This window comes from Penicillium robsamsonii (assembly GCF_028829455.1).
Source record: "Penicillium robsamsonii strain IBT 29466 chromosome Unknown utg000002l_segment0_segment0, whole genome shotgun sequence".
NCBI lineage: Eukaryota > Fungi > Ascomycota > Eurotiomycetes > Eurotiales > Aspergillaceae > Penicillium > Penicillium robsamsonii.
In genome coordinates, this window is record NW_026643220.1 from 1,381,487 (window position 1) to 1,402,753 (window position 21,267).

Here is a 21,267-nt window from a genome sequence, read left to right on the forward strand (position 1 = left end):
CAGCTGGATAAAATGATTCGGTGTTGAGAATTTATAAGATATACAACGCTGGAAAGCCAAACATGAAGAGAATCATTCACAGAATCCACGCATATCCTGTCCAATAATCAAAGAAGGAAGCCAGTAAGTATTGATAGACAGGGGTATATGAAGAAAAGACATGCTTCGCAGTAATAATTCAAGTATGTGCAATTCTCAAAGACAAAGTTCCGTTCATTCATCATCAACAAAGGAGTTAGCCAGATGGCCAAAAAATGGGACCTCGAAGTGGTCCAAAGTATCAACTAGAGATCATGCGATTAGTATCAGATCTATCTTTTTGGCTAATAAATAGCTCAGCCGTATTGGCAGCTCCCGCGGAGAAACCTTGGAAGACTCACCATCTTGGTAAGCATGCATGCTGAGGAAGCCGATTAAAGCAATATCGATAATAAACAATGTCCAGGAGAGAAAGCTCGACCAGCAGAACAGTAGGTGGATTATCTATGTTTGGCATGTAAGCGTATGCGACACAAGGAAACATGGAATACTCACAAACATGGTAGCAAATAGCATGCTCGATTGCCAAGCATGAAATCTATAGTAAATAGTTAGCAGACTGGCTTTTAAGTAATCCTAAATTAATCCAAGGCCTATGACATACCGCACATAGTCGCTCTTGTGTTCAGCTAGTAGCAGGAATACACCCCCCGCGGGAGGCAGAAGCAGATACGCCAGCGCTGCTTCGACATCCATGCGAATGGGAAGACTTGTTTCAAAAGCCCCTAGGCTCACATGGCCACTCTCGACATCTCGCCCAGATCCTATGTTTCCATGCCCGCCGCCAGCAAAGTAACTGGGGGAGGGTAGATCGGCCGAGGCCCGCGGTGAGCGGAGGATTGGGGAAATCCGGTGACTATCTAGGTGGGGAGGGGATAGGGCGCGCTCAAGCTCCGGTGATTGATCTTGATACGGTGCAAAGTTCATTATGTTGTACCTGGAAAGGTGAATGACGGAATGATTTTCGGGGACAGGGGAATAATTTGGGGTAACTCCTTATCCTTATCAGATCGCGACGCGTAACTGCCCATACTGATGCCTCAGGCGACAATATATCAAAGTAAGGGTATCATATCATTCTGTTTCTTCAGTCAAAGATTTATTGTACATAAATTCTATCCTCAATCTAGATCCTCCCCCGACCGCGAGAAATTCCACTCCCTCGTGCTATCCCGCTGGCCGGCCGTTGGGTTGTTGTCGTAGATCCTCGTGTTGCCGTGCGGGTCGTGCTAACACTGGGCGTTCTTCCTAAGCCAGTGCTTCGAACCGTCCCCCTCGTAGTTCCGCGGGTGGTGCCTCGGGTACCCCGAGTGACCTGCGCGCGTCGCTTTTCAATTTCCTCGGCTTTTCGCGCCGCTGCCTCTCTTTGTTGCTGAAGTGCCTGTTCGCGTCTTTCTGCCGCTTGCTGTCTTTGAATCGCTTGGTTCTCGATATCGACCAAGTCCTGGGTAGCGCCTTGCCAATTGGGGTTGAGGATCAATCGCTGATTATGCTCAGTTTGGGAGAGAATGCGAGTCCACGTGTTGAGAAGCGTTGAGGCCGATGTAACAGTTTGTGAGACTGTCTATACAGATTATTAGCCAAAATGTTGACTATGCAATATGAGAACCATAAATTACCTCCATGTTTCCCTTGGCGGAGTCTAAACTTCTCAGAAGTCCTTCTATGACTTCGTTAATATTCCGCACGCCTTGTAACTCTGTCCGGAGGGCAGCCTCTCGGGCTGCCTGGTGATCTACGAGAGGATCATCGCCATCATCGGAAGCTCGAGGTTCTGGTGCAGTTTTCTCGTCGGAGGTTCTTGGGTTGATCTTTTTATGGATCGCTCTCCTAGATGGGGAGTTCCAGATGTCCTCTGTGTCATCATCGGATAGTTGAAGCCTCTCCATTTCTTCTGCTGTGGTGCGGAACGTCATGGTGTTGAATTTGCGCGGAGTAGGAGCCGATGTACAAACAATCTTGATAGACTGAACACCCAAACGGGTTTAGTCTGAGATTAATTGTATAAAGTGCTTGAAGGTCAATTGACAGCTGACAAGATCGACGGTATAATCAAGGGAATTGGGGTAGATCGAACATTGTTGACGCGGGGTTTTCAGCCACCGCAATTATCGGGCGGTGAGGATATCCGGTGGCTGGGTGATTATCGCCTTTGACAAACAACCTTCGCCCTTCCTTCATCCCCAACTTATCGCTTTTTGTTCTTGTCGCCTCGGACAATTGGATACCTGCATACTTACCTTTAATATCTTTTTTTGGGATTTTTTTATCTCCGAGCGCTTCCCTCATTTTGGTCGGACGTCTCACGAGTTGGACGTTTCACGCCCTTGATTGAATCCACGCTCCTCCTCGATACTTCAAGATCACGAAATCCAAAAAAAACCCCCAGGAATAGACTGTGACTAGTATTATTTACTTATTTACTCAAAAGATCGCAAATCATCGAGCGGTTGTTCAATCGGCATTCAAGTCAACATGGCGTCAACACCACCTCCGCCATCACCGTCTGAGCTTCGTGTACCCAGAGCGCCGCGACATGGGGCAAAGCACGACAACTACGAACCTTACCCTACACGTTACTCTGCTAGACTTGCAGGTCAACGAGCGTCAAGGGTTGATCAAACCACACCACCCCCAAGTCACCCAAGCGCATCCAAACCGGGAGCATCTAAAAGAACCCTTTCGCCCTCTTCGCCTGGCACCGTCAAACCCTCGCCCAAAAAGGTTGCACGTTCTCACAGAACTGCTGCCCCCCGAATTTCCCCATTTGATTTGGAACATTCACTTCCCCGCTCTTCTTCACACCACACCTCCCGATCCTCTGCTGAGCAGGCTTTACCTACCCCAGCAAAAACTCCTTCAAAAAAGAAAGTAATCAGTTCTGATTCTTCTACCTCTCGTTCTCTCTTTCCTTCCACTTCAACCCTCAAGCGCAGAAAAATGGATACCCCCAAATATTCCGCCGCAGACCCCCCAGCAATCTTCGTCGATGAGCCTTTAGTAGGGTACACTATCCAAGCTGCAGAGCAAGAATTGGGTATCTCTATTCATGAGGACTCACGTGATCGTATCCCGGCGATCGGTCCCCTTTCGACTGATTCATTCGTTTCCAAGCCTGCAAGAGCTGTTGGACGACCTGCCACTCGCTCGACCACTAGCCCCCATGATGGAGCCTATTTTGTCCAGTAAGTCAAGCTCCACCTACCCATCATTCCAACATATTCTAATTTATATATTAGCCGCGGAAAGAAAATATTCAAGCGCTTTGATGACATGGAAGATGAAGGCGAGGATGATGATGACCTTGGTCTTTTCGCTAACCGCCCCGACCTGTTGGCCGATAGTCCTGATATTCTCAAAAGCGTAAAGCCTTTGAGACGCGGCGACATCAAACCTCGCCTATTATTCCCTACCCCCGTTAAACCTACCGCCGGTGAGGAAGAGGAGGATGTCACCGATGTCGAGGATCACGAAGATCACGAAGATCACGAGCCACTGTCTCCAACTCCGGCTTATGCAGACCAGGATCTGACTCCTGATATCCCTGATCCAACTCCCTCCTTTAACTCTGAGGACTCATCTGTCACTCGTTCTGCACCTGTTGGACGTACTGGTCTCCGTTTCACTCGCTCTACCGTGGGCGATGTGTCACCGTTCCAGCCCGCTTCTTTCTCCGAGGACCTTGGTTTCGGCACTCCCACCGATGATCAGACTCGGTCCCGAGGTCTCTCAACTAGTAGTGGCAGCAGTCTCTTGAAGTACTGGCCGTCTGTCAGCAGGAAGACGCGGGAAGTCGACGCCCGCACCGACCGTGTGAAGCGCCTCCGCGAGGCCCGCGGTAGTCCTGCCCCACGCACTCGACAGACCCAGCGCGCAGAAGCCTCTGGAGAGACTTCGACCGCTAAGCCATCTACATCCGATTCCTAGGTCTCACTTGGGCATCACATTTCCTCCCTTCCACTTCGCATTATTCCAGCGCTTTTAAATCTTCCTCTTTCTCTCATTTGTGCGTTGCGCCAGACTTAGCACTCAGTGCGTCAATCTTTTGTCTCTTGCACCCATATGCGCATCGCATCCCTTTGTATGTTTTGTTTTTCTTTCTTCTCTTAATGCCCTTCTTTCTCCCCAAGACGGCCGTCTTGTAATTGCGCAGGTCGCTGGGGTTTCTCGATTTTATTTTTTTGCGTTTCTTGTTCCAATGGCATGCGTGGGTTTGGAAATTGCGAATACTAGGATACCTCATGCAAACATCTTCGGCTGGAATAGCGGCGTTTTCTCTTGTCTTTTCATCCACGTTCTTGGTTCTTTCTTCTTGGTTCTTTTTGGTACCGGCGTGTTTTGTTGTTTTATTCATCGCGGGAAGCGGTTTGTTGGTCATCACGGGAGGAATCATGGTAAAGCGGTACTGCTCAATTGAAATTTTAGATATTTGGAATAGTCTTCCCTATAGCTGGTATTAAGTCGGTACAAAGGCTCACATCTCTGTTGAAGAAGTATGTAGTTTTGTTGTCTCCCTGCTAGTAGAGAGCCTAGTAGAGAGCATTAGTCAAAACAAGCTTTCGGTAGTAGCCGGGCTAAACACTGATACAAATAAATCCATACATAAACTACTAGCACATGTAGAAAAGGAGAGGAAAGCATTATAGTAGGCTTAATGAAGATACAAATACATTAGTCATTACATTATTTCATGGCAAGGGTTGTGTCTAACTCTACTCAACAAGTCCAACAAAAAGGAAATCCGCCCAATGCAAACCGGGACATGCTTTGTATTCGTTATAGCGTTATGGGTATTAAGGGGACTCGAGGATTGAAGTGATGACGGGGTTGATCAAATGAACTCCAGGTCATCATCGTCATCATCATCCAAGAGTATCTGTCTCCGACTGGGCGTGTTCTCAGCTGGCGCACCTAGGCTCTCCCGACCAGCCTCCCTGATACCCCTTGAAGTGATGAACCGCGTCTTCTTGACCCCACTGCCGTGGGGCTTGTCATGGGCACGCTTCATTGGGCTTAAACGGACGTTCTTTGCTTTACCAAAGGTGGTCATATCCATGCCGTTGGTCGTGGTAGGGCTCTTGGGCAAGGGGGTTCCTGCTACTTTTTCTTTGTTTGGACTCTCGTTGCTGGTCCTTGTGCGAAGGTACTCGGCACCCACGCCACCAACACGACCGGTAATTAGCTTTTGGGTGATGTCACGCTCTCGTTGTTGGGTCGCGAGACGCCTGCGCATTCGTTCCTCCTTGCTGTCCGAACCACGACCCATCATACCTGAGGCGATGAAGGGGTCGTCATGCGCATCAATCAGGTTTGCCGCCGAACCTCCCATGGGGTTGTAGGACGAACGGCCGCCACCGCGATTTCTGGAGGGCGCTACATAGTAGAGCGATTGGGATCCCATGTCATACTGAGGACCATCGTGTTTCATGCCTTGCTTGTAAGTACCTCCTCGCTTCGCTCCTGCCCCAAACAATCCGGTGCGCGAGCCGGATTTACCACCAGGACCAAGCATACCGGTGTCAGCATTAACTCCCGATCGTTGGCCCTGAGTGCGTCGAATCTGAATATCAACGTGGAAGTCACAGAATTCGGTCTTTCGACCATCTATCCAGGATTGGCAGGTCTTTCCGTCTTTTCTCACAGCCTTGCAGAACCCGATATCCCGTGCCTTGCCAATTTCGAGGACCTTGTCATCTGATGAGGATAGGGACAGGCTAAATCGGTTTGTGTCTAGCTTGTGCTTTGGGGGAGGCATGATTGTGGGGTTTAGAATTGCGACGAGAGTTCCTTCCGAGATTTTGTAATAGCGGGGGAAAGCAGTGTCAAAAAGGAAGAGGTCAATAGTCCATTTCAGATCGGTCAGGGTAATGGCCATATATCTGTTTGTGTTATTAAGCCCATCGTTATAAGGGTCCTGTTCTTTCATCGACGCATTCCCCGAAGCTTTCTTATCCCTGGGTTCGGACTTGGACGCAACGATGCCAAATACCACAAAGTCCCCTTCGATTTCCTCTGGGAGCTCGAATGTGGGTGCCTTGACGGTTTTGAGTAGATCAGGAATGCGCAGCACTTTCTTGTCTGCCAGTGTGCGACCCAAGAAAGAATGGGGAAGAACTCGACTCGATAGATGCAGTGACGAGTAGGACTCGAATTTTGATGAATCCGGTGGCTTCACCAAAGCATCATCTATTTGGCCTAGTTTGTGTGACGAACTCGGTTCTTCTTCTGCCGTATGAGTTCGTCTATGTAGATGAGATGGTCTCTCGTTGTGACTACCCTCAATTCGTCGAACGTTCGGGGTTGTATTACTGCGTTGTAGACCGGGTGGGCGGGTTTGTCCCATAGAACGAAGAATATCCTCACGGCTGAAGCTTTCCACGGGCCGCTCTCGTGATGAAGATGGCGGGGGAGAATGGCTTGTATCCGTAGCTGCAGCTTTGAAGGCCTCCAGCTCCGACTTGTCGACTTGAAAAGCCGAACTGCGGTTGGCCTGGACCCTTTCTGCTCTCTCCAGCCGAGACTTCTCTGCCGCCCTGCCTTCCGCCATTCTCTCGCTGAAACTTTTTATGCGATTGAGCCCTCCGGTTGATGAAGGAGAAGTATGGGGCCGCGAGGCGAACATGTCATTCGAGCGCGGTGTAGCACCGTCACGAAATCCCATATGACTACTTGGTCGAGGGTCGGGTCTTGAGCTTGGAGGTCGTCTCAAGGATACATCACTGGCCTTCCAGCCCTTATCGATGCCCATGATATATCTCCGAGGTGATATTGGGTCGGGGACGGCAACTTCTCGCCTGGTAGGTGATGCCGGAACCTGAATTCCATCACTGCTCGTTCTTTGCCTCGCTCCATTGGCGATTCTTGGTGTTGCACCGCGGTCTTCTGTTCGTAGGGCGCTGATTGCGGAACTTGGTCGCACATCTTCGTCGTCGAGATTGGAACTAGACCTTCCGCGATTCTTTTGCTGGAGTTTCTTCAATCTCAAGCGCGCTTTGATCTCGGCTAGTTGAAGCTGCAGGGTTTCTTCGTCCTCCTCTTCCCCCTCATCTTCATCCACAATTTGACTCGCTTTTGATCGGAGATTGGGTGCGGTGCTTGAGCGCTTCAGTGGTGATGTCAGATTCTCTCGGGTGCGTTGCATGTCTTGGTACTTTCGTCGTCCGGCCGGCGAACTCAAGAGAGCCGCGCGGGGCGATTGGGGCGGCCACGCAGGTTCAACCACTTTAGTGGGGGAGAATAGTTAGTCACGGATTAGCGTAAGCGACTAGAGAAGACCTTACTAGCGATGGATGTGATGATTCAGACGTAATTAGAGAGCGAATGTACCATGGAGCATTTAGTTGCGGCCCACGCCCTTTTCCCTTGCGCAATGTAAAGTATGCAGAAAGTGGAAAGTAAAGTGTGGAAGCGATAGTCAACAATAGAACAGAGAACAGGGATACAATAAACAAGGGCTGAAACTTCGCTAATGCAGGAAAAGTGACGGATCGCGCACAGGGCCTGGCTCGGGAAGGCGCGTTGGGCGCGTCGCCATTTTAGCCCCTTCAGTTTCCACCGATCTTCACCTTCACTGCAATCCACCCACAATGAGGACTCGATCAGCCCCAGTTTCAAAGGCGAAGAAATCTGAAGAGCAAACTAAGACTAAAACACTCGTTGCGGCAGAGAAACCGAGCAAAACGTTCATCCTCCCATCCGGGACCAGTAACAATGCGCGACTCGTCTCCCTGCCAGATCCCCAGTCGGGAGAGCTAACGCGCTATTTCTTCTGCCCGGGTCGCGGTATATACGAATTTACGGTTGTTGCACCGCCGGCGGATCTGGCGCGGAGTATCCTGTTCACCCCTCGCAGGCGCGAAGCCCCGAGCCCGTCAGAAGAAGAGAACAAAGACACCGAGCCCTCCGCACAGGGCTCAATCACGAAGAAAGCAGAGTTCCTGGTGGCAACCCCGATCGATACGATGTTTTTCATGGTTCCATTGTTAGCACCTTCTTCGAAACCAGGCCGTTCTCTTTTCCAGCCATTGGACGATATAATCGATTCCCAGGACGATATGCCCAAACATCTGCGCCAAGTCCTCTATGATGATGAATTCCGGAGCTCCCTTCTAGCACGAGCGGAAGCTATCAGTGAAGTAGTCGAGGCTGGTGATGAGAAGATGTTCCGGTTCAATGAGACGAAGCTTGTTCGGGAATTGATCACAAAGGCAGAACGCATGGCGGATCGGGGTCTTCCTGCGAGTTTGGAAGAACGTTTTGTTCGTCAGGCGCTAGCCACGCCCTTGATGGCGGTCAAACGAGAAGATGTTGCGACTAGCCAGGAGCCATCAAACGAGAGTCCAGAATTGGCCTCGAAATCCGAGGAGAGGCAGGATTCACCCTCTACTGTGGGTACAACTGCGACCCCGTCTGTTACAACACCTGCTGGGGAATCGACACCCGTGCCACAGCCACCGAGCGAAGATTCGACAGTTCCTGATCATATCACTCGGCTCCTCCGAATTTCTACTGCACTGTCCTTCATGAAGGAGTCATATCTGCCCGCAACCATGGCCTCGAGAATCGATGAAATCCTCGCTTCTGCAGAAAGCCCGATCGATTTCAAGCCGCTCAAGGACCGTCTCAAGGAGATTGCCGAACTTCGCGCTCAAGCTCTTGCGTCACGCGATATGTCCAACTTCAGTCGGAAACGAGCCCTTGATGACGAGGAAGAGGATACACGGGAAGAGAAGAAGCGCCGCAAGGAAGAGGAAGAGAAAAAGGCTAAGGCTGCGGAATCCCATGCAGTTAAGAAGCTGAAGAAGGTCAACACGAGCGGGATGCAGAAAATGAGCTCTTTCTTCGCCAAGGCTGCACCCAAGAAGACTTGAAGTTTTTTGGGATACTGAAATATAGCATAGCCGTATGTTATACGGGTGATTTATTGCCTGGCTTTGGAGGAATCCAAGCAAGTTCTATGGTTGAAGATTCCGTCTCTAGATCTGGAGGCCAGAGCCTCCTAGCCAGACGGAGCCACCAAAGACACTGCCAGTGCAAGTAGGTCGAGTTGAGAGCCTCATCTCGTTCCACAATCCCAATGAATCTACACGATTTCTTGGAAGGCACATATCGCAGTGGCTCTCTGAAGGACACCGATGTCCAAGAGGCCTGGGGTATCTTTCTCCAATCCAGCGCATCTTTGTGCAGCTTCAATGTATACTATTTGTTGAATGATCCATGAAGATGAATGTAATTTTATATTTTGGATTTCAATATAATCGATAGTCCCATTCGAGTGGGTTTTATTTCAATTTGTTATGCAATATTCAAAGGGGGATCTGGTCAATAGCAGCCCCCGTAACCCTAAACCAAAAACGTTAGCCATCATCCAGTGTATGCCATCAAAGGGGGAAGGGAACAACATACAAGAACGACCCATTGGACGGCTTGCTAATAACCATAGCCTGCTCCAACTTCTCCTTAGTGATATCCGGGAATTTCTTAAGATAGTATTCATCCCTCAGCGCAGCAGTAACCGCCTCCACCTTACCCTGAGGCAACATGTGAACAGTGCAACCACCCCATCCAGCACCAGTCAACCGACTACCCCAAGTACCCGCGCGACGCGCAATAGCACAGATCTCATCGACCTCCGGTGCACTGCAGTCATACGCCGTCGCACACGATTCCTGCGACTCATTAAGCAACTGACCGAGATAATGAATGCGCTTCTCATCCAGCTGCGTAGCCTTGCTCAGACAAGCCTTGAAATCGAGCACACGACGTGCCTCCTTGAAGCAGTGCAGCGCGCGCTGGCGGAGCTGGAATCGCTCTGCTTGCACGGGGAATGCAGAGAGGAAGGTTGACTCGAGCTCGGCTACGCTAATGCTCAGTAGCTGCGCCATCTCCTCGCGTGTGTATCCCTCTTCTTGTGTGAATAGGTCCATTGTCGCTTGGATCACGGAGTCGATTTGGTACTCTAGTGGATCTTGGAGACGACCTTCTTTGGTCATTAGTTCGTTGTGGAAGTTGCGCAGACTGTAGCCGAGAGAGCTGTTGTCCTTGGGTAGGGTCACGCCGTAGTGCTTGGCGAGGATCACGGCGGCGAGGGTGCACTCTGCTACGCGCAGGTTGTAGTGGCGCGGGGCGGTGTCGGCTTTGTTGGAGGTTACGAAGCTCTGGGCCATCAGGAAGGTGATTTCGTCGGAGGATGTGGGAATTGGGACGTGGCGGGCTAGGAATTTAGGGAAGAATTGGGTGTAGAGTAGGTAGCCGCGCTTGGAGAAGATGGATGCTGCTTGATCCATGCTTTTATGTAGTGTTAGCTTTTTGTTTGTTTCTGTCGTCTGTTGAGAGCGGGATAACTCACCCGCCGGAATAGACTCCGACAGCCCGCTCCGAGACAACAGCCAGATCCAACAGATCCTGCTTGGAGACGTTGTGGTCGTTGGCCTTCATAACGGCCAGGGCACTGGCGCACACAAAGGCAGCACTGCTGGAGATACCACCACCGGGTGGCACATTTCCGTCGACCAAGATCTGCATGCTGGCAGGAACAAACGAGCCATCGGGTCTTTCCTTGCGCAGAAACTTGATGGCGCCTGACAGGCCGGCGCGGAAGTAGTTCACCCACTCGTGCTTCTTGGGGTCGATCTCGACGTCCTTATCATGGGGCACGCTGAACTCGCGTGTGGGGAACTTCTCTGGCGAGACGTTGGCGATCGTGATGGTGGTGCCCTCCGCGCTGGCGGGGACTACCTTGACGGCCATGATCACGTCGACGCTGACGGCGGTCGGCAGGACTTCGTACAGGGAGTAGTCGATGTGCTCGCCGATGATGTTCACGCGGCCGGGACTGCGCGCCACGAAGTCTGGACGGTGGTTGTAGGTCTTGTTAAACTGGGTAATAAGATTGGTCCATCGCTGCTGGTGCTCCGGTGCAACGGAATTCAACGAGGCATCGTCTGTTGCGTAGACTTCCGCGATGGATTCTGTTTGCGGCACGAGCTCTTGTTGGGGTGACATGGCGGGGTAGAGGGTTGGAGAGGGGAAGGGGAGGAATTGAGAATGGAAGGAAAGAAAGAATAGAAAAGGAACTAAAAGAGAGTGCAATTTCTATCCAAATTCTCATATGCCCCGATTCCCCGGGTAAATAGGCTGGGGATTACAGGGCCGTTTTTGCCTTTTTCGGAATTTCGGTGACTGCGCGCAACTGCTTTGCGGGGAGTTGGCATGAGATTCTCTCCAGAGTCTCCATTCATCAATAACTCCACGCTTTCTGATTGGTTGGTTTCGTGGTCTGCTCGCGGGGATTTTCTACCGGATTGGGCTATGACGACATGGCCGAGTATATACATTTGCAGACTACGCTGTACCTCTTTTCAGTATGGACCATCTCTTGTGACTTCTTCATTCTGTCCAAGTCCGACAGTCATTCTTACAACACGACCTTACTCTCTAGGATGTCCTTTGTATGTGGCCTGTGGGGTTTCGAGCTCAGCGTATCGGATGAAGGGATGCCGATAGTGGGCCTCAAAAATCGGCATTTTGCCATGTACGGCCCGATAGGGACCGGGAAAATATGAGCAATGCACGTACATAGCCGATTTTTGAAAGGAACGTCTCAAAATTGTGGCTTCTTTCAATATGTAGTTGCAGGGCATGCTACAACCGTCACATTTCACTTTTCTAGTCACCTAACGCCTAGTGCGAGATCCACGATTATCGCAAGAGAATATATATCCATAACCGTAGTCGTGGTCACTCAAATAGGCTTACTGGAAGGGCGTCCAAGGGCGTTCCTTCAGCGCCATTGGCTGGCATGAACAAGACAAAGGCATTGTCCAGCTCACTCATACATCTGAGGTCAGTGACTCGACCAACATTGGCCCGTCATCATACATTTCCGCTGGACCTAGTTAGCGACAAGTATACAAACAGAACTTTGAAAGTAATAACCATATTTATCGACGATCTCCTGAAGGCGCCTATAGAGGCCAGTGCAGCACCGTATATGGCAAGTAAACAAAGCAAGATTTCTACGAATTTCACCGCGCGGTTTTCAAGGATCCTAATCATCTTATCGGTGAATATTCAAGTCGTATAAAAAATCCTTAGAAGGATCTACTAACTAAGTCGGGGTGTTTGTCTTCCATCCAAAATCTATCCGTGTTCAAACAAGGTGTTAAGAACTCGTCTTCCAATTAAGGCCCATACTTGCCATTGTTGCTAGCCCTAGAAGCAAAAGGATGCTCTTATCAGGGCCTCAAGAACAAGGTATGAATTGTTTGTCACTCCAACATGCCCATGTTCGCTTAGTCAGTAGATTCGGATTGGGGGTTCCCTATCTGCCATACAAAATTGTATGGTATCCTGAATATTGTAAGGTCTCTGATAAAGCCGCTACAAAGCAGTGTGAAAGTTGATCATTCGGATGCCCTCTTTCGCCATTTTGCAAGTGAAGGAGGCTCAATCTCTCCATAGGGAGGGAAGTAGGCTGAAGCCAAGATCATCGGCAACGATAGCAAGGAATTCTAGCCTTTTGGTCTTACTATCCACTGCCATAGAACACTGTGAGAATTTTGAGAATAAAATGCCAATTGTTGGTAGAAAATAGATCAACGGGCCCCGGATGACGGCATTTTCATAGGTATATCCCCACCAGTCTCAAAAAGAATCGAAGATTAACCCCAGATGTAAGTGAGAGGTGCCTGCACAAAATCGGTTGGAAGACAGCTCGTAGCATATACGGAGTACATAAACCTGATATACATGATTGCGCGAACATGACTATGCCAATAATATCCATGCGGGGGTCGACTGGGCTACAAGGGGCCCGAGCTAAAAGGTATATAGTAGACAAGTATCATGGCTAGCACGGCGAGATCGACAGGGATGTGGGGATAAATGTAGGGTTAATATTGCAAAGGTCTCCAACCCGATCTATACGTGCTATTTATTCTGTCTTGTGCTCCCTGGTCTGGCCAATAAATCAACCATCCTTTCCTGTTTCCTTTATTTCTTCGATTGCCCCTTTGACTTTGTTTCAAAATGCTCTATATTCCTGAAATAGCAAGTGTTATATGTATTTCGATCGAGTAGATCCAGAGAAAAAACCGGAAGTTTAGCCAAGCAAAGACGAAGGGTTGGGTATTCGTAAATGAAGTACGGAGTAAGGGATCAATAATATCGCATTAAAAGGCACAACAGACATAACCATCCCGAGGTCCTTACACAACCATGTACGGAAGCTTGGACATGGATGCCTGGGCCGATCTAGACCCACTTGATCGAAAAATGTCGGGGAATCTAAAACAAGGACTCCGGTGAGTCTTGTGTAGACAAGTGTTTGATCGTGACTTTCAACTGGTAGTTGACAGAATATTTCCACGCAGGTGGAACCATGAGTGCTGCCGAGGACCTGTGGACGAAAACGCTGGATCATGTGACTAGAAACGGCCGACGTCGGAGGGCGCAGAGGACGCCGAGCCAATCAAAAGTTCCGAATTTCTTGACTCAGAGCGGTCGGACATTTTGGGTTTAAGGCGTTTTCTCGGAATCCCCAGAGAAGAGTCACGGCAATCTTCAGCGGTCAATTGGCACTCTTCTTCATTTTTTTTTTTTAAAACCACTCTCCCCTCAAACTTTCTGGCTTGGCCTCATTCACAATGATGCCTTTAAGACCTTCAAAAAGCGCTCTGCGCGCATTCCACATCCAGAGGCAGCTTGCTGGACGTCGACCTTTCTCGACCTCGTTTGTGGCTTCGGCCGCTTCGCCCCACCGCTCCTCTGTCCAGAAGCGCACTCAGAGCACAGCTACAGCTTCAAATCCGTTAGTTTTGTTCTCCCCATAATCACAAAGCAATTGCAGTCTGATTCTGATTTGTTTAATTATCAGGGAGTCCAGGCCTGTGCCCAGTCCGGCATTCAACCAGGAGCCCCATCGCAATGAGATCTCTCCCTTGCAACACCGTCAGCTCCCCGAGCTTGATGACTCGTATGTTACCTCGATGACGGCTTGGACACACAGAAACTGACTAGCTGGTACAAAGAATGGTTGGAATGAGTGGTGGCGAGATCTTCCACGAGATGATGCTTCGCCAGGGTGTGAAGCACGTCTGTGAGTATTTTCATGGTTGATAGATATTGCACAATTGGCCAATTCTAATACTTGACATGCAGTCGGTTACCCCGGTGGTGCCATTCTCCCCGTTTTCGATGCTATCTACAATTCCAAGCACTTCGAATTCCTCCTTCCCAAGCATGAACAGGGTGCTGGTCACATGGCGGAGGGTTATGCCCGTGCCTCGGGCAAGCCCGGTGTCGTTCTCGTTACTTCTGGCCCTGGTGCCACCAACGTTATCACCCCCATGCAGGATGCTATGTCTGACGGTACCCCGATGGTTGTTTTCTGTGGTCAGGTCCCTACTAGCGCAATTGGAACCGATTCCTTCCAGGAAGCCGATGTCATTGGTATCTCCCGTGCCTGTACCAAGTGGAACGTGATGGTCAAGTCCGTTGGTGAGCTGCCTCGCCGTATCCAGGAAGCTTTCGAGATCGCCACCAGTGGTCGTCCGGGTCCCGTCCTGGTTGACCTGCCCAAGGATGTCACTGCTGGCATTCTCCGCAACCCCATTCCCATGCACAGCACTATTCCTTCGCTCCCTAGCGCAGCTACCGTTGTAGCCCGCGAAATGAGCCAGAAGAAGCTCGAGAGCACCATCAGCCGTGTTGCCAACCTCGTCAACATTGCCAAGAAGCCCATCCTCTACGTCGGACAGGGTCTCCTTGCTCGCCCCGATGGCCCCGAGATCCTCAAGGAGTTTGCCGAGAAGGCATGCATCCCGGTCACCACCACCCTGCAGGGTCTTGGTGGATTTGACGAGTTGGATCCTAAGGCTCTCCACATGCTGGGTATGCACGGATCCGCTTACGCCAACATGGCTATGCAGGAGGCCGATCTGATTATTGCTGTTGGTGCCCGTTTCGATGATCGTGTGACTCTCAGCATCCCCAAGTTCGCGCCTCAGGCCAAGCTTGCTGCTAGTGAAGGCCGCGGTGGTATCGTGCACTTCGAGATCATGCCCAAGAACATCAACAAGGTTGTCCAGGCCAACGAGGCCGTGGAGGGCGACTGTGCCGACAATCTCCGTCTTCTTTTGCCCCATGTTAAGACTGTTTCTGAGCGTCCCGAATGGTTCGAGCAGATCAATGACTGGAAGCAGCGCTTCCCCCTGTCGCTCTACGACCGCCAGACCGCCGACGGTCCTATCAAGCCCCAGGCTGTTATCGAGAAGCTTAGCGACCTCTGTGCCGACCGCAAGGAAAAGACCATCATCACCACTGGTGTTGGACAGCACCAGATGTGGACTGCTCAGCACTTCCGCTGGCGTCACCCTCGTACCATGATCACCTCCGGTGGTCTCGGTACTATGGGCTTCGGTCTTCCCGCCGCTCTTGGAGCCAAGGTGGCCCGTCCGGACTGCCTCGTCATCGACATCGATGGTGACGCTTCTTTCAACATGACTCTGACTGAGCTTTCCACCGCTGCTCAGTTCAACATTGGTGTCAAGGTCCTCCTGATTAACAATGAGGAGCAGGGCATGGTCACTCAATGGTAAGCTGTCGTCTCTCTGATCTTCCCAGTATATTTGACTGACTTTCTTTTGTTCCAGGCAAAACCTCTTCTACGAGGATCGTTACTCCCACACTCACCAGCAAAACCCCGACTTCGTTCCCCTTGCTAAGGCTATGCGCGTCGCCGCCGACCGCTGCTTCAAGCCCTCCGAACTCGAGGAGAAGCTGCAGTGGCTGATTGACCACGATGGCCCTGCCCTCCTGGAGGTCATCACTGACCGCAAGGTGCCCGTTCTTCCCATGGTGCCTTCTGGCCGCGGTCTGCACGAGTTCTTGGTCTACGATGAAGGTATGCAAACCCCTAGTCAGTTATTGAATTGAAACACCACTAACTCATAATTACAGCCAAGGATTTGGAGCGCAAGGAGCTGATGCGCGAGCGTAATGTGGACTACCATGTCCGGACAGAGTAGGTGACTAGCCAATGTCACCTCGACAATCATATTTCTGTACTTTGATATCCATGGCGTTTCTTGGCTGGTTCACCAAAAGCGATTGGGGCAATATCTGTCCAAAGTTAAACAACAAATTCGTTAACCAGTTTGCTCTTGGAGGTCTCTGGCAGAGAAGTTTGGTGCCCACGGCTTCTATACGTCGGTTGAGGTTTACCTTTCGTCATATTCTTGAAACAGGATGACGAATTGCATAGAACACGTGCTTCACCATGGCCTTTGATCAATGTTGGCCTTCTCTCTTGCCAGGTTGTTCCTCTTGTATATAATCATTGACGTCTCAGGTCCCTCGATGGGACTTGAGAAATTGATACGTTCGGGTTCCATTAAATAGGAGCAGTTAGTCATTGAAAACATTTTATCTCTTGTTTTATTATGCAGTCAAAATCACTTCCTTGGATGTTTTTCAAAGTAAATGGCTTTTGCCTTTATTGGCTAAAAATCCACGTAGTTCTGGTCTTGGGGGACTCGAAGCTGACTCGTGTTTTTTTATAATCCAAATTTGAGATCACCTACCTAGAGGTAAGTAGAAATTAGAGGGCTAGCTACTTTGATATAAAGTAAAGTGAAATAAATGTATGCTTTCTCGTTACTGCTTTACCTTAGAACTTAATAGTGTATATCGATCATATAAGGATAAAGAGGCACTGCCAAATATGTCTCAAAGGATGACAACGAAAGAAACCTGCTTTTTTATACACAGATGCCAGAGCAGAATTATGTAAACTGGCGACTATACCTACGCACCTGACAACTTTGAAAATGATATATCTTTCCTTCCCCTTCACACTCTTGCTTTCAGTCATGTTCTTTCATATGCTCTAGGGTTTGCATATCTCACAGCAAACAACCATTAGAAAGCAGCACGTTGCATTGCTTTCAACCGCCTTGACCTTCACAGATCACATCTTCTCTTGATATCACCCATCTCAAGATCTTCCTCTTGCATATCTTGTTTCTACCAAGAACTTGATCAGGAAATGACACCAGACCATGGACTCCCAAAGGTATGCTTTATATCCCTCTTACTTTTGCCGAGATATTGCAATCTATTTGAGAGATATCTGAATCTATTTGAAACCTCCCCTAAGCAATTTGTGGAAGATGCGATTAACTAATCGATATAACCTGTAAAAGGATGTGCCGTGATTTCGCCAGAGGCAATTGCCAATGGAAAAACTGCAAATTTGCTCATGTGAGCAATGGCCAAAGCCGCAGACCAACAATCCCAACCAGCCAGATCCAACGCCCTGAGCCCCTGCCCCCACGAGCTCATGGCTTGCCAAATCCAGAAAAGGCGTTTCGGGCATGGCAAGGCAGCCTTCCTCTACACACGGCGGTAACCCGTCCCTCCTCTGGGAGGAAAACGACCATCTTCCAGAAAGCGAGGCAACTGATTGAATATGACGCCAGTACACGACAAGAAGTTATCCGGACATTGGCGAGTGAGGATGGCTTGCGCCTAGTTTTGGACCTCGTCCAGGAGAATTTCGAAGACATGGATTCCGCAACCAGAGACTTGATTTTCAAGACCCAGGTGCTACCATTTCTAGAGACAGTCTCAAATCCCGAAGTTGTATCCTCGCTCATACTGGAACAGACAGTGGGCACAATCTACAATGTCTTATTTGGAATCGACGGATCTAGAGCAGCGCGATGGCTCAATTTCATCTGTGGCGTTCTCGAAATCGATACCACCAACGAAGGCAGTGCCATGTTACTAGAGGCATCTCTACATACGTTCTCTCGCATCGCGGACCTTAATTCCACGGCTCCTATTCAAGACAGCTTGCATGCAGTGGCACAGAGATTTGAAACGGTCTTCGCCTCGATGAACAACAAGAATGGCATGAGCAGTAGACTTTATCAATCCCGGCTGCACCTTGATCGTCTTCACCAGCGCATGGAGACTGGAAAATTGCTCCCAACGGGTACGCCAGAGAAGAAAGTCAAGAAAGAAACCAAAGTCGCTTTCATTGCCAACCGCGAGACTCCCGGTGGCAGACACAATAATGATTTTGATGACATCTGCGACATTAAGATCATGCCTAGCTTTGAGGAAATTTGCAGCCTTCGAGCGGAGTACCTGCCCGTCAATAACCCACTTCGGTGGCATATTGATGGCCTCGACGGATTGCTAGATCGAAACTTTCGGTTGTTGCGAGAAGACACCATCGGTCAACTTCGAGATGCAATCCACCACGAACTGAGTCCGCGTGCCCAGCAATCACAGTTGCGCAAGTTCGTATACCCCATGTCAATCGTGGTCAATCTCGAATTCAATTGGCTTTCCGGTCTTTACTTCGAAGTAGACTTCCCTCAGCCTGCTGCAGTAACAAGCTACACGCCCATGGCCCGGGAGATGTGGTGGCAGAGCTCAAAACGTCTACAGCCAGGCGCGCTTGTGTGCTTGATCATTCAAAAGAATGTGGTATTGTTTTGCATTGTGACACATCGTGACATGTCACCTAGACGCAAAAAGGATACCATCCCTCCACAGAACAGGGCAGAGCCACGAACGCCATGGAAGAGCTCCACGAGAGGCTCTGTTAAACTGACGCTGGTCGATTCTCGATACACTCAGGTTGTTCTGGACCTTTTTAGTCCCCCAAAGCCCACGATGTCTCTGGTGGAGTTTCCAGGAGTCATTCTTCCGGCCTTTGAGCCGGCGCTCCAAGCACTTCAATCGATGAAGGTGGCCCAAAACCTGCCTTTCTCAGAGCTGTTTGTCCCGTGGGCCTTCGACAATTTCAACTTATCCGACATGGCTCCCCCCTCGTATGCCTTGGAGGCTGGCTTTGCATTTGATCTCCGCTGCATCATGAAAGACGATACCAGTTTCTACGTCCGCGTTGGCCAGCCATCTAACGTAAAATACGTACAAGATCACTCAACCCTGGATGGCGCACAGGCTCATGCATTGATCAGTTGTTTGAAACGAAAGCTTGGTTTGATCCAAGGGCCACCTGGTACCGGCAAGAGCTACACTGGTGTGGCTCTTGTTAAAGTCTTACTGGCAAATAAAGATGCGGCTAGAGCAAGATTGGGGCCCATACTGTGTGTCACATATACCAATCATGCTCTTGACCAGCTTCTTGAGGCTTTACTGGACAACGATGTGACATCGCAAATTGTTCGTATTGGATCCCAGTCCAAGTCGGAGAGGTTGGGAAAATTCAACCTTCAGACTGTTGCAAAAGATACAGCAAGAACAAAAATGGAGAAAAAAGCGAGATGGAGTACAGCCGAGAGACTTTCATTGTGTGAGGATAACTTTCGCGCCCTTGACCTGAAAAAGGAAGTCCCCATTTCTCGTCTCAAGTCCTATATTCAGCGGACAAATCCTCACCACCACGATCAGCTATTTTCGTTGGTCCACGCAGATGGTTTCTTGGGAGTAAAAACCGACAGTCCCCAGGCCGCGATCACCTCCTGGCTTGATTCAGCAGCTAAAGACAGTGCTCCTCCACGGCCTGTGGACCAACTGAAGGATACCAATGTCTTCGAGATGTCCCGAAAAGAACGACAGCATATTTACAACCGCTGGTGTCGTGATTATCGAGCAGAAGTGGACGAAAAAGTCAAGCGAATCGTTTCATCGCACAAAGCTGCCAAACAGGGATATGATGGTGTCCAGGATGAGATGCACCTTCGCTGCCTGGCTCAAGCAGATGTCATTGGTGCCACTACAGCAGGACTTGCTCGCAGACTGGATATGTTCCGAAGACTTCCATGCAAATTTATGTTGTGCGAAGAGGCTGCTGAAGTTCTAGAATCACATCTCCTTACGGCGTTTTTACCTTCTGTTGAACATGCAATTCTGATCGGCGATCAGCAACAACTTCGCCCTCAGGTCCAAAATTACGATCTTTCTAGCGAGAATCCTCGGGGTGGTTCGCAATACTCGCTCGATATCTCCTTGTTTGAAAGACTGGTGAGCTCAAACAAAAGCCCCATGGACTGTGGAGCTCCTTTCAGCACATTGGAAACACAGCGGCGCATGCATCCATCTATCGCTCGGCTGATCCGTGAAACCCAGTATCCAAAGTTGAAGGATGCCCCATCTGTTTCGGAGTATCCGGAGATTATTGGAATGCGGAAAAGATTATTCTGGTTGGATCATGGACAGCGAGAGGGAGGATCTGACGCCGATGCCATGTCAACATCTCACTGGAACAGTCATGAGATTGATATGACCGTTTCGCTGGTCAACCATCTTATTCGACAAGGTGCATACAAACACGGAGACATTGCAGTGTTGACTCCGTATCTGGGCCAACTCCACCGACTACGGAAAAGGCTTGATGAGCTCTTTGCCATTGTATTGGGGGATCGTGATCAAGAGGATCTCAAGCAGGCCGGTTATGCGGATTATGAAGCGAAGAACAAGCCCACGATCAAAGCAGCCTTGTCGCAGACTCTTCGCGTGGCCACCGTAGACAATTTCCAAGGCGAAGAGGCTAAGGTTGTTGTGATATCCCTGGTCCGAAGTAACACACAAAACCAATGCGGCTTCCTACGCACTCCCAATCGAATCAATGTTCTGCTGTCACGAGCACAACACGGCATGTACATAATCGGCAATTCGGAGACCTCGATTCATGTCCCTATGTGGGCTCAAGTCGTAAAGATTTTGAAGCAAGACCAAAATATCGGAAATTCCCTAGAGCTGCAATGCCCTCGCCATCCGGATATACCGATTGCCGTCTCGATGCCAGAAGATTTCCCAAAGTTCTCTCCCGAAGGAGGTTGCAACCTGCGCTGTGTCAGTCGGCTGGGCTGTGGACATGCCTGCGCTCAAAAATGTCATTCGGATCTTCTTCACAACACGGTCTTTTGCCTAGAGCGTTGCCCTCGATCGTTTAGTGGCTGTAATCATTCATGCCCTAAGCGATGCGGGGACCCTTGCCCGGAAAAGTGCATGATCAGCGTATATCAAAAGCACAGAACGATCCCATGCGGCCATGAAATGCCAAACCTTCCTTGTTGGCAGGCTCAGGATCTCTCAACAGTTCGCTGTCAGATGCGTGTGGACAAGACGATCCCGGGCTGCAACCATATCGTCTCACTGCCATGCCACATCAATGTCGGATCAAAAGACTATCGCTGCCTAGCACAATGTCGCAGCCCCCTGCCTTGTGGACACTTGTGCAAGAAGATG

General features: G+C 49.9%; 9 protein-coding genes across 9 annotated transcripts; 4 read left to right on the forward strand and 5 right to left on the reverse strand.

Moving 5' to 3' along the window:
* Nucleotides 1-213: 213 nt before the first annotated feature.
* Nucleotides 214-966, reverse strand: N7447_003784 (Tic20-like protein; the record flags this gene model as incomplete). The annotated part of the gene is made up of 4 exons (XM_057228059.1): nucleotides 214-284; nucleotides 381-483; nucleotides 535-577; nucleotides 644-966. 4 exons carry the CDS (start codon nucleotides 964-966, stop codon nucleotides 214-216), a joined length of 540 nt encoding a protein of 179 aa, XP_057087400.1.
* A 199-nt stretch (nucleotides 967-1,165) lies between these two features.
* Nucleotides 1,166-1,955, reverse strand: N7447_003785 (DASH complex subunit DUO1; the record flags this gene model as incomplete). Its single annotated transcript, XM_057228060.1, has 2 exons — nucleotides 1,166-1,603; nucleotides 1,659-1,955. 2 exons carry the CDS (start codon nucleotides 1,953-1,955, stop codon nucleotides 1,166-1,168), a joined length of 735 nt encoding a protein of 244 aa, XP_057087401.1.
* Nucleotides 1,956-2,514: 559 nt separating this feature from the next.
* N7447_003786 (uncharacterized protein) lies at nucleotides 2,515-3,966 on the forward strand (the record flags this gene model as incomplete). The annotated part of the gene is made up of 2 exons (XM_057228061.1): nucleotides 2,515-3,224; nucleotides 3,279-3,966. The coding sequence occupies 2 exons, from the start codon at nucleotides 2,515-2,517 to the stop codon at nucleotides 3,964-3,966; spliced, it is 1,398 nt and encodes a 465-aa protein (XP_057087402.1).
* Nucleotides 3,967-4,039: 73 nt separating this feature from the next.
* N7447_003787 (uncharacterized protein) lies at nucleotides 4,040-4,432 on the reverse strand (the record flags this gene model as incomplete). Its single annotated transcript, XM_057228062.1, has 1 exon — nucleotides 4,040-4,432. The coding sequence occupies one exon, from the start codon at nucleotides 4,430-4,432 to the stop codon at nucleotides 4,040-4,042; it is 393 nt and encodes a 130-aa protein (XP_057087403.1).
* A 438-nt stretch (nucleotides 4,433-4,870) lies between these two features.
* Nucleotides 4,871-7,180, reverse strand: N7447_003788 (Mcm10/DnaG-type zinc finger protein; the record flags this gene model as incomplete). Its single annotated transcript, XM_057228063.1, has 1 exon — nucleotides 4,871-7,180. The coding sequence occupies one exon, from the start codon at nucleotides 7,178-7,180 to the stop codon at nucleotides 4,871-4,873; it is 2,310 nt and encodes a 769-aa protein (XP_057087404.1).
* A 445-nt stretch (nucleotides 7,181-7,625) lies between these two features.
* N7447_003789 (uncharacterized protein) lies at nucleotides 7,626-8,909 on the forward strand (the record flags this gene model as incomplete). Its single annotated transcript, XM_057228064.1, has 1 exon — nucleotides 7,626-8,909. The coding sequence occupies one exon, from the start codon at nucleotides 7,626-7,628 to the stop codon at nucleotides 8,907-8,909; it is 1,284 nt and encodes a 427-aa protein (XP_057087405.1).
* Nucleotides 8,910-9,344: 435 nt separating this feature from the next.
* N7447_003790 (uncharacterized protein) lies at nucleotides 9,345-11,043 on the reverse strand (the record flags this gene model as incomplete). The annotated part of the gene is made up of 3 exons (XM_057228065.1): nucleotides 9,345-9,381; nucleotides 9,445-10,326; nucleotides 10,388-11,043. The coding sequence occupies 3 exons, from the start codon at nucleotides 11,041-11,043 to the stop codon at nucleotides 9,345-9,347; spliced, it is 1,575 nt and encodes a 524-aa protein (XP_057087406.1).
* Nucleotides 11,044-13,685: 2,642 nt separating this feature from the next.
* Nucleotides 13,686-16,067, forward strand: N7447_003791 (acetolactate synthase catalytic subunit; the record flags this gene model as incomplete). The annotated part of the gene is made up of 6 exons (XM_057228066.1): nucleotides 13,686-13,849; nucleotides 13,916-14,014; nucleotides 14,070-14,137; nucleotides 14,200-15,634; nucleotides 15,693-15,943; nucleotides 16,000-16,067. The coding sequence occupies 6 exons, from the start codon at nucleotides 13,686-13,688 to the stop codon at nucleotides 16,065-16,067; spliced, it is 2,085 nt and encodes a 694-aa protein (XP_057087407.1).
* A 1,177-nt stretch (nucleotides 16,068-17,244) lies between these two features.
* Nucleotides 17,245-21,031, forward strand: N7447_003792 (putative NF-X1 finger and helicase domain protein; the record flags this gene model as incomplete). The annotated part of the gene is made up of 2 exons (XM_057228067.1): nucleotides 17,245-20,871; nucleotides 20,951-21,031. The coding sequence occupies 2 exons, from the start codon at nucleotides 17,245-17,247 to the stop codon at nucleotides 21,029-21,031; spliced, it is 3,708 nt and encodes a 1,235-aa protein (XP_057087408.1).
* Nucleotides 21,032-21,267: the final 236 nt, after the last annotated feature.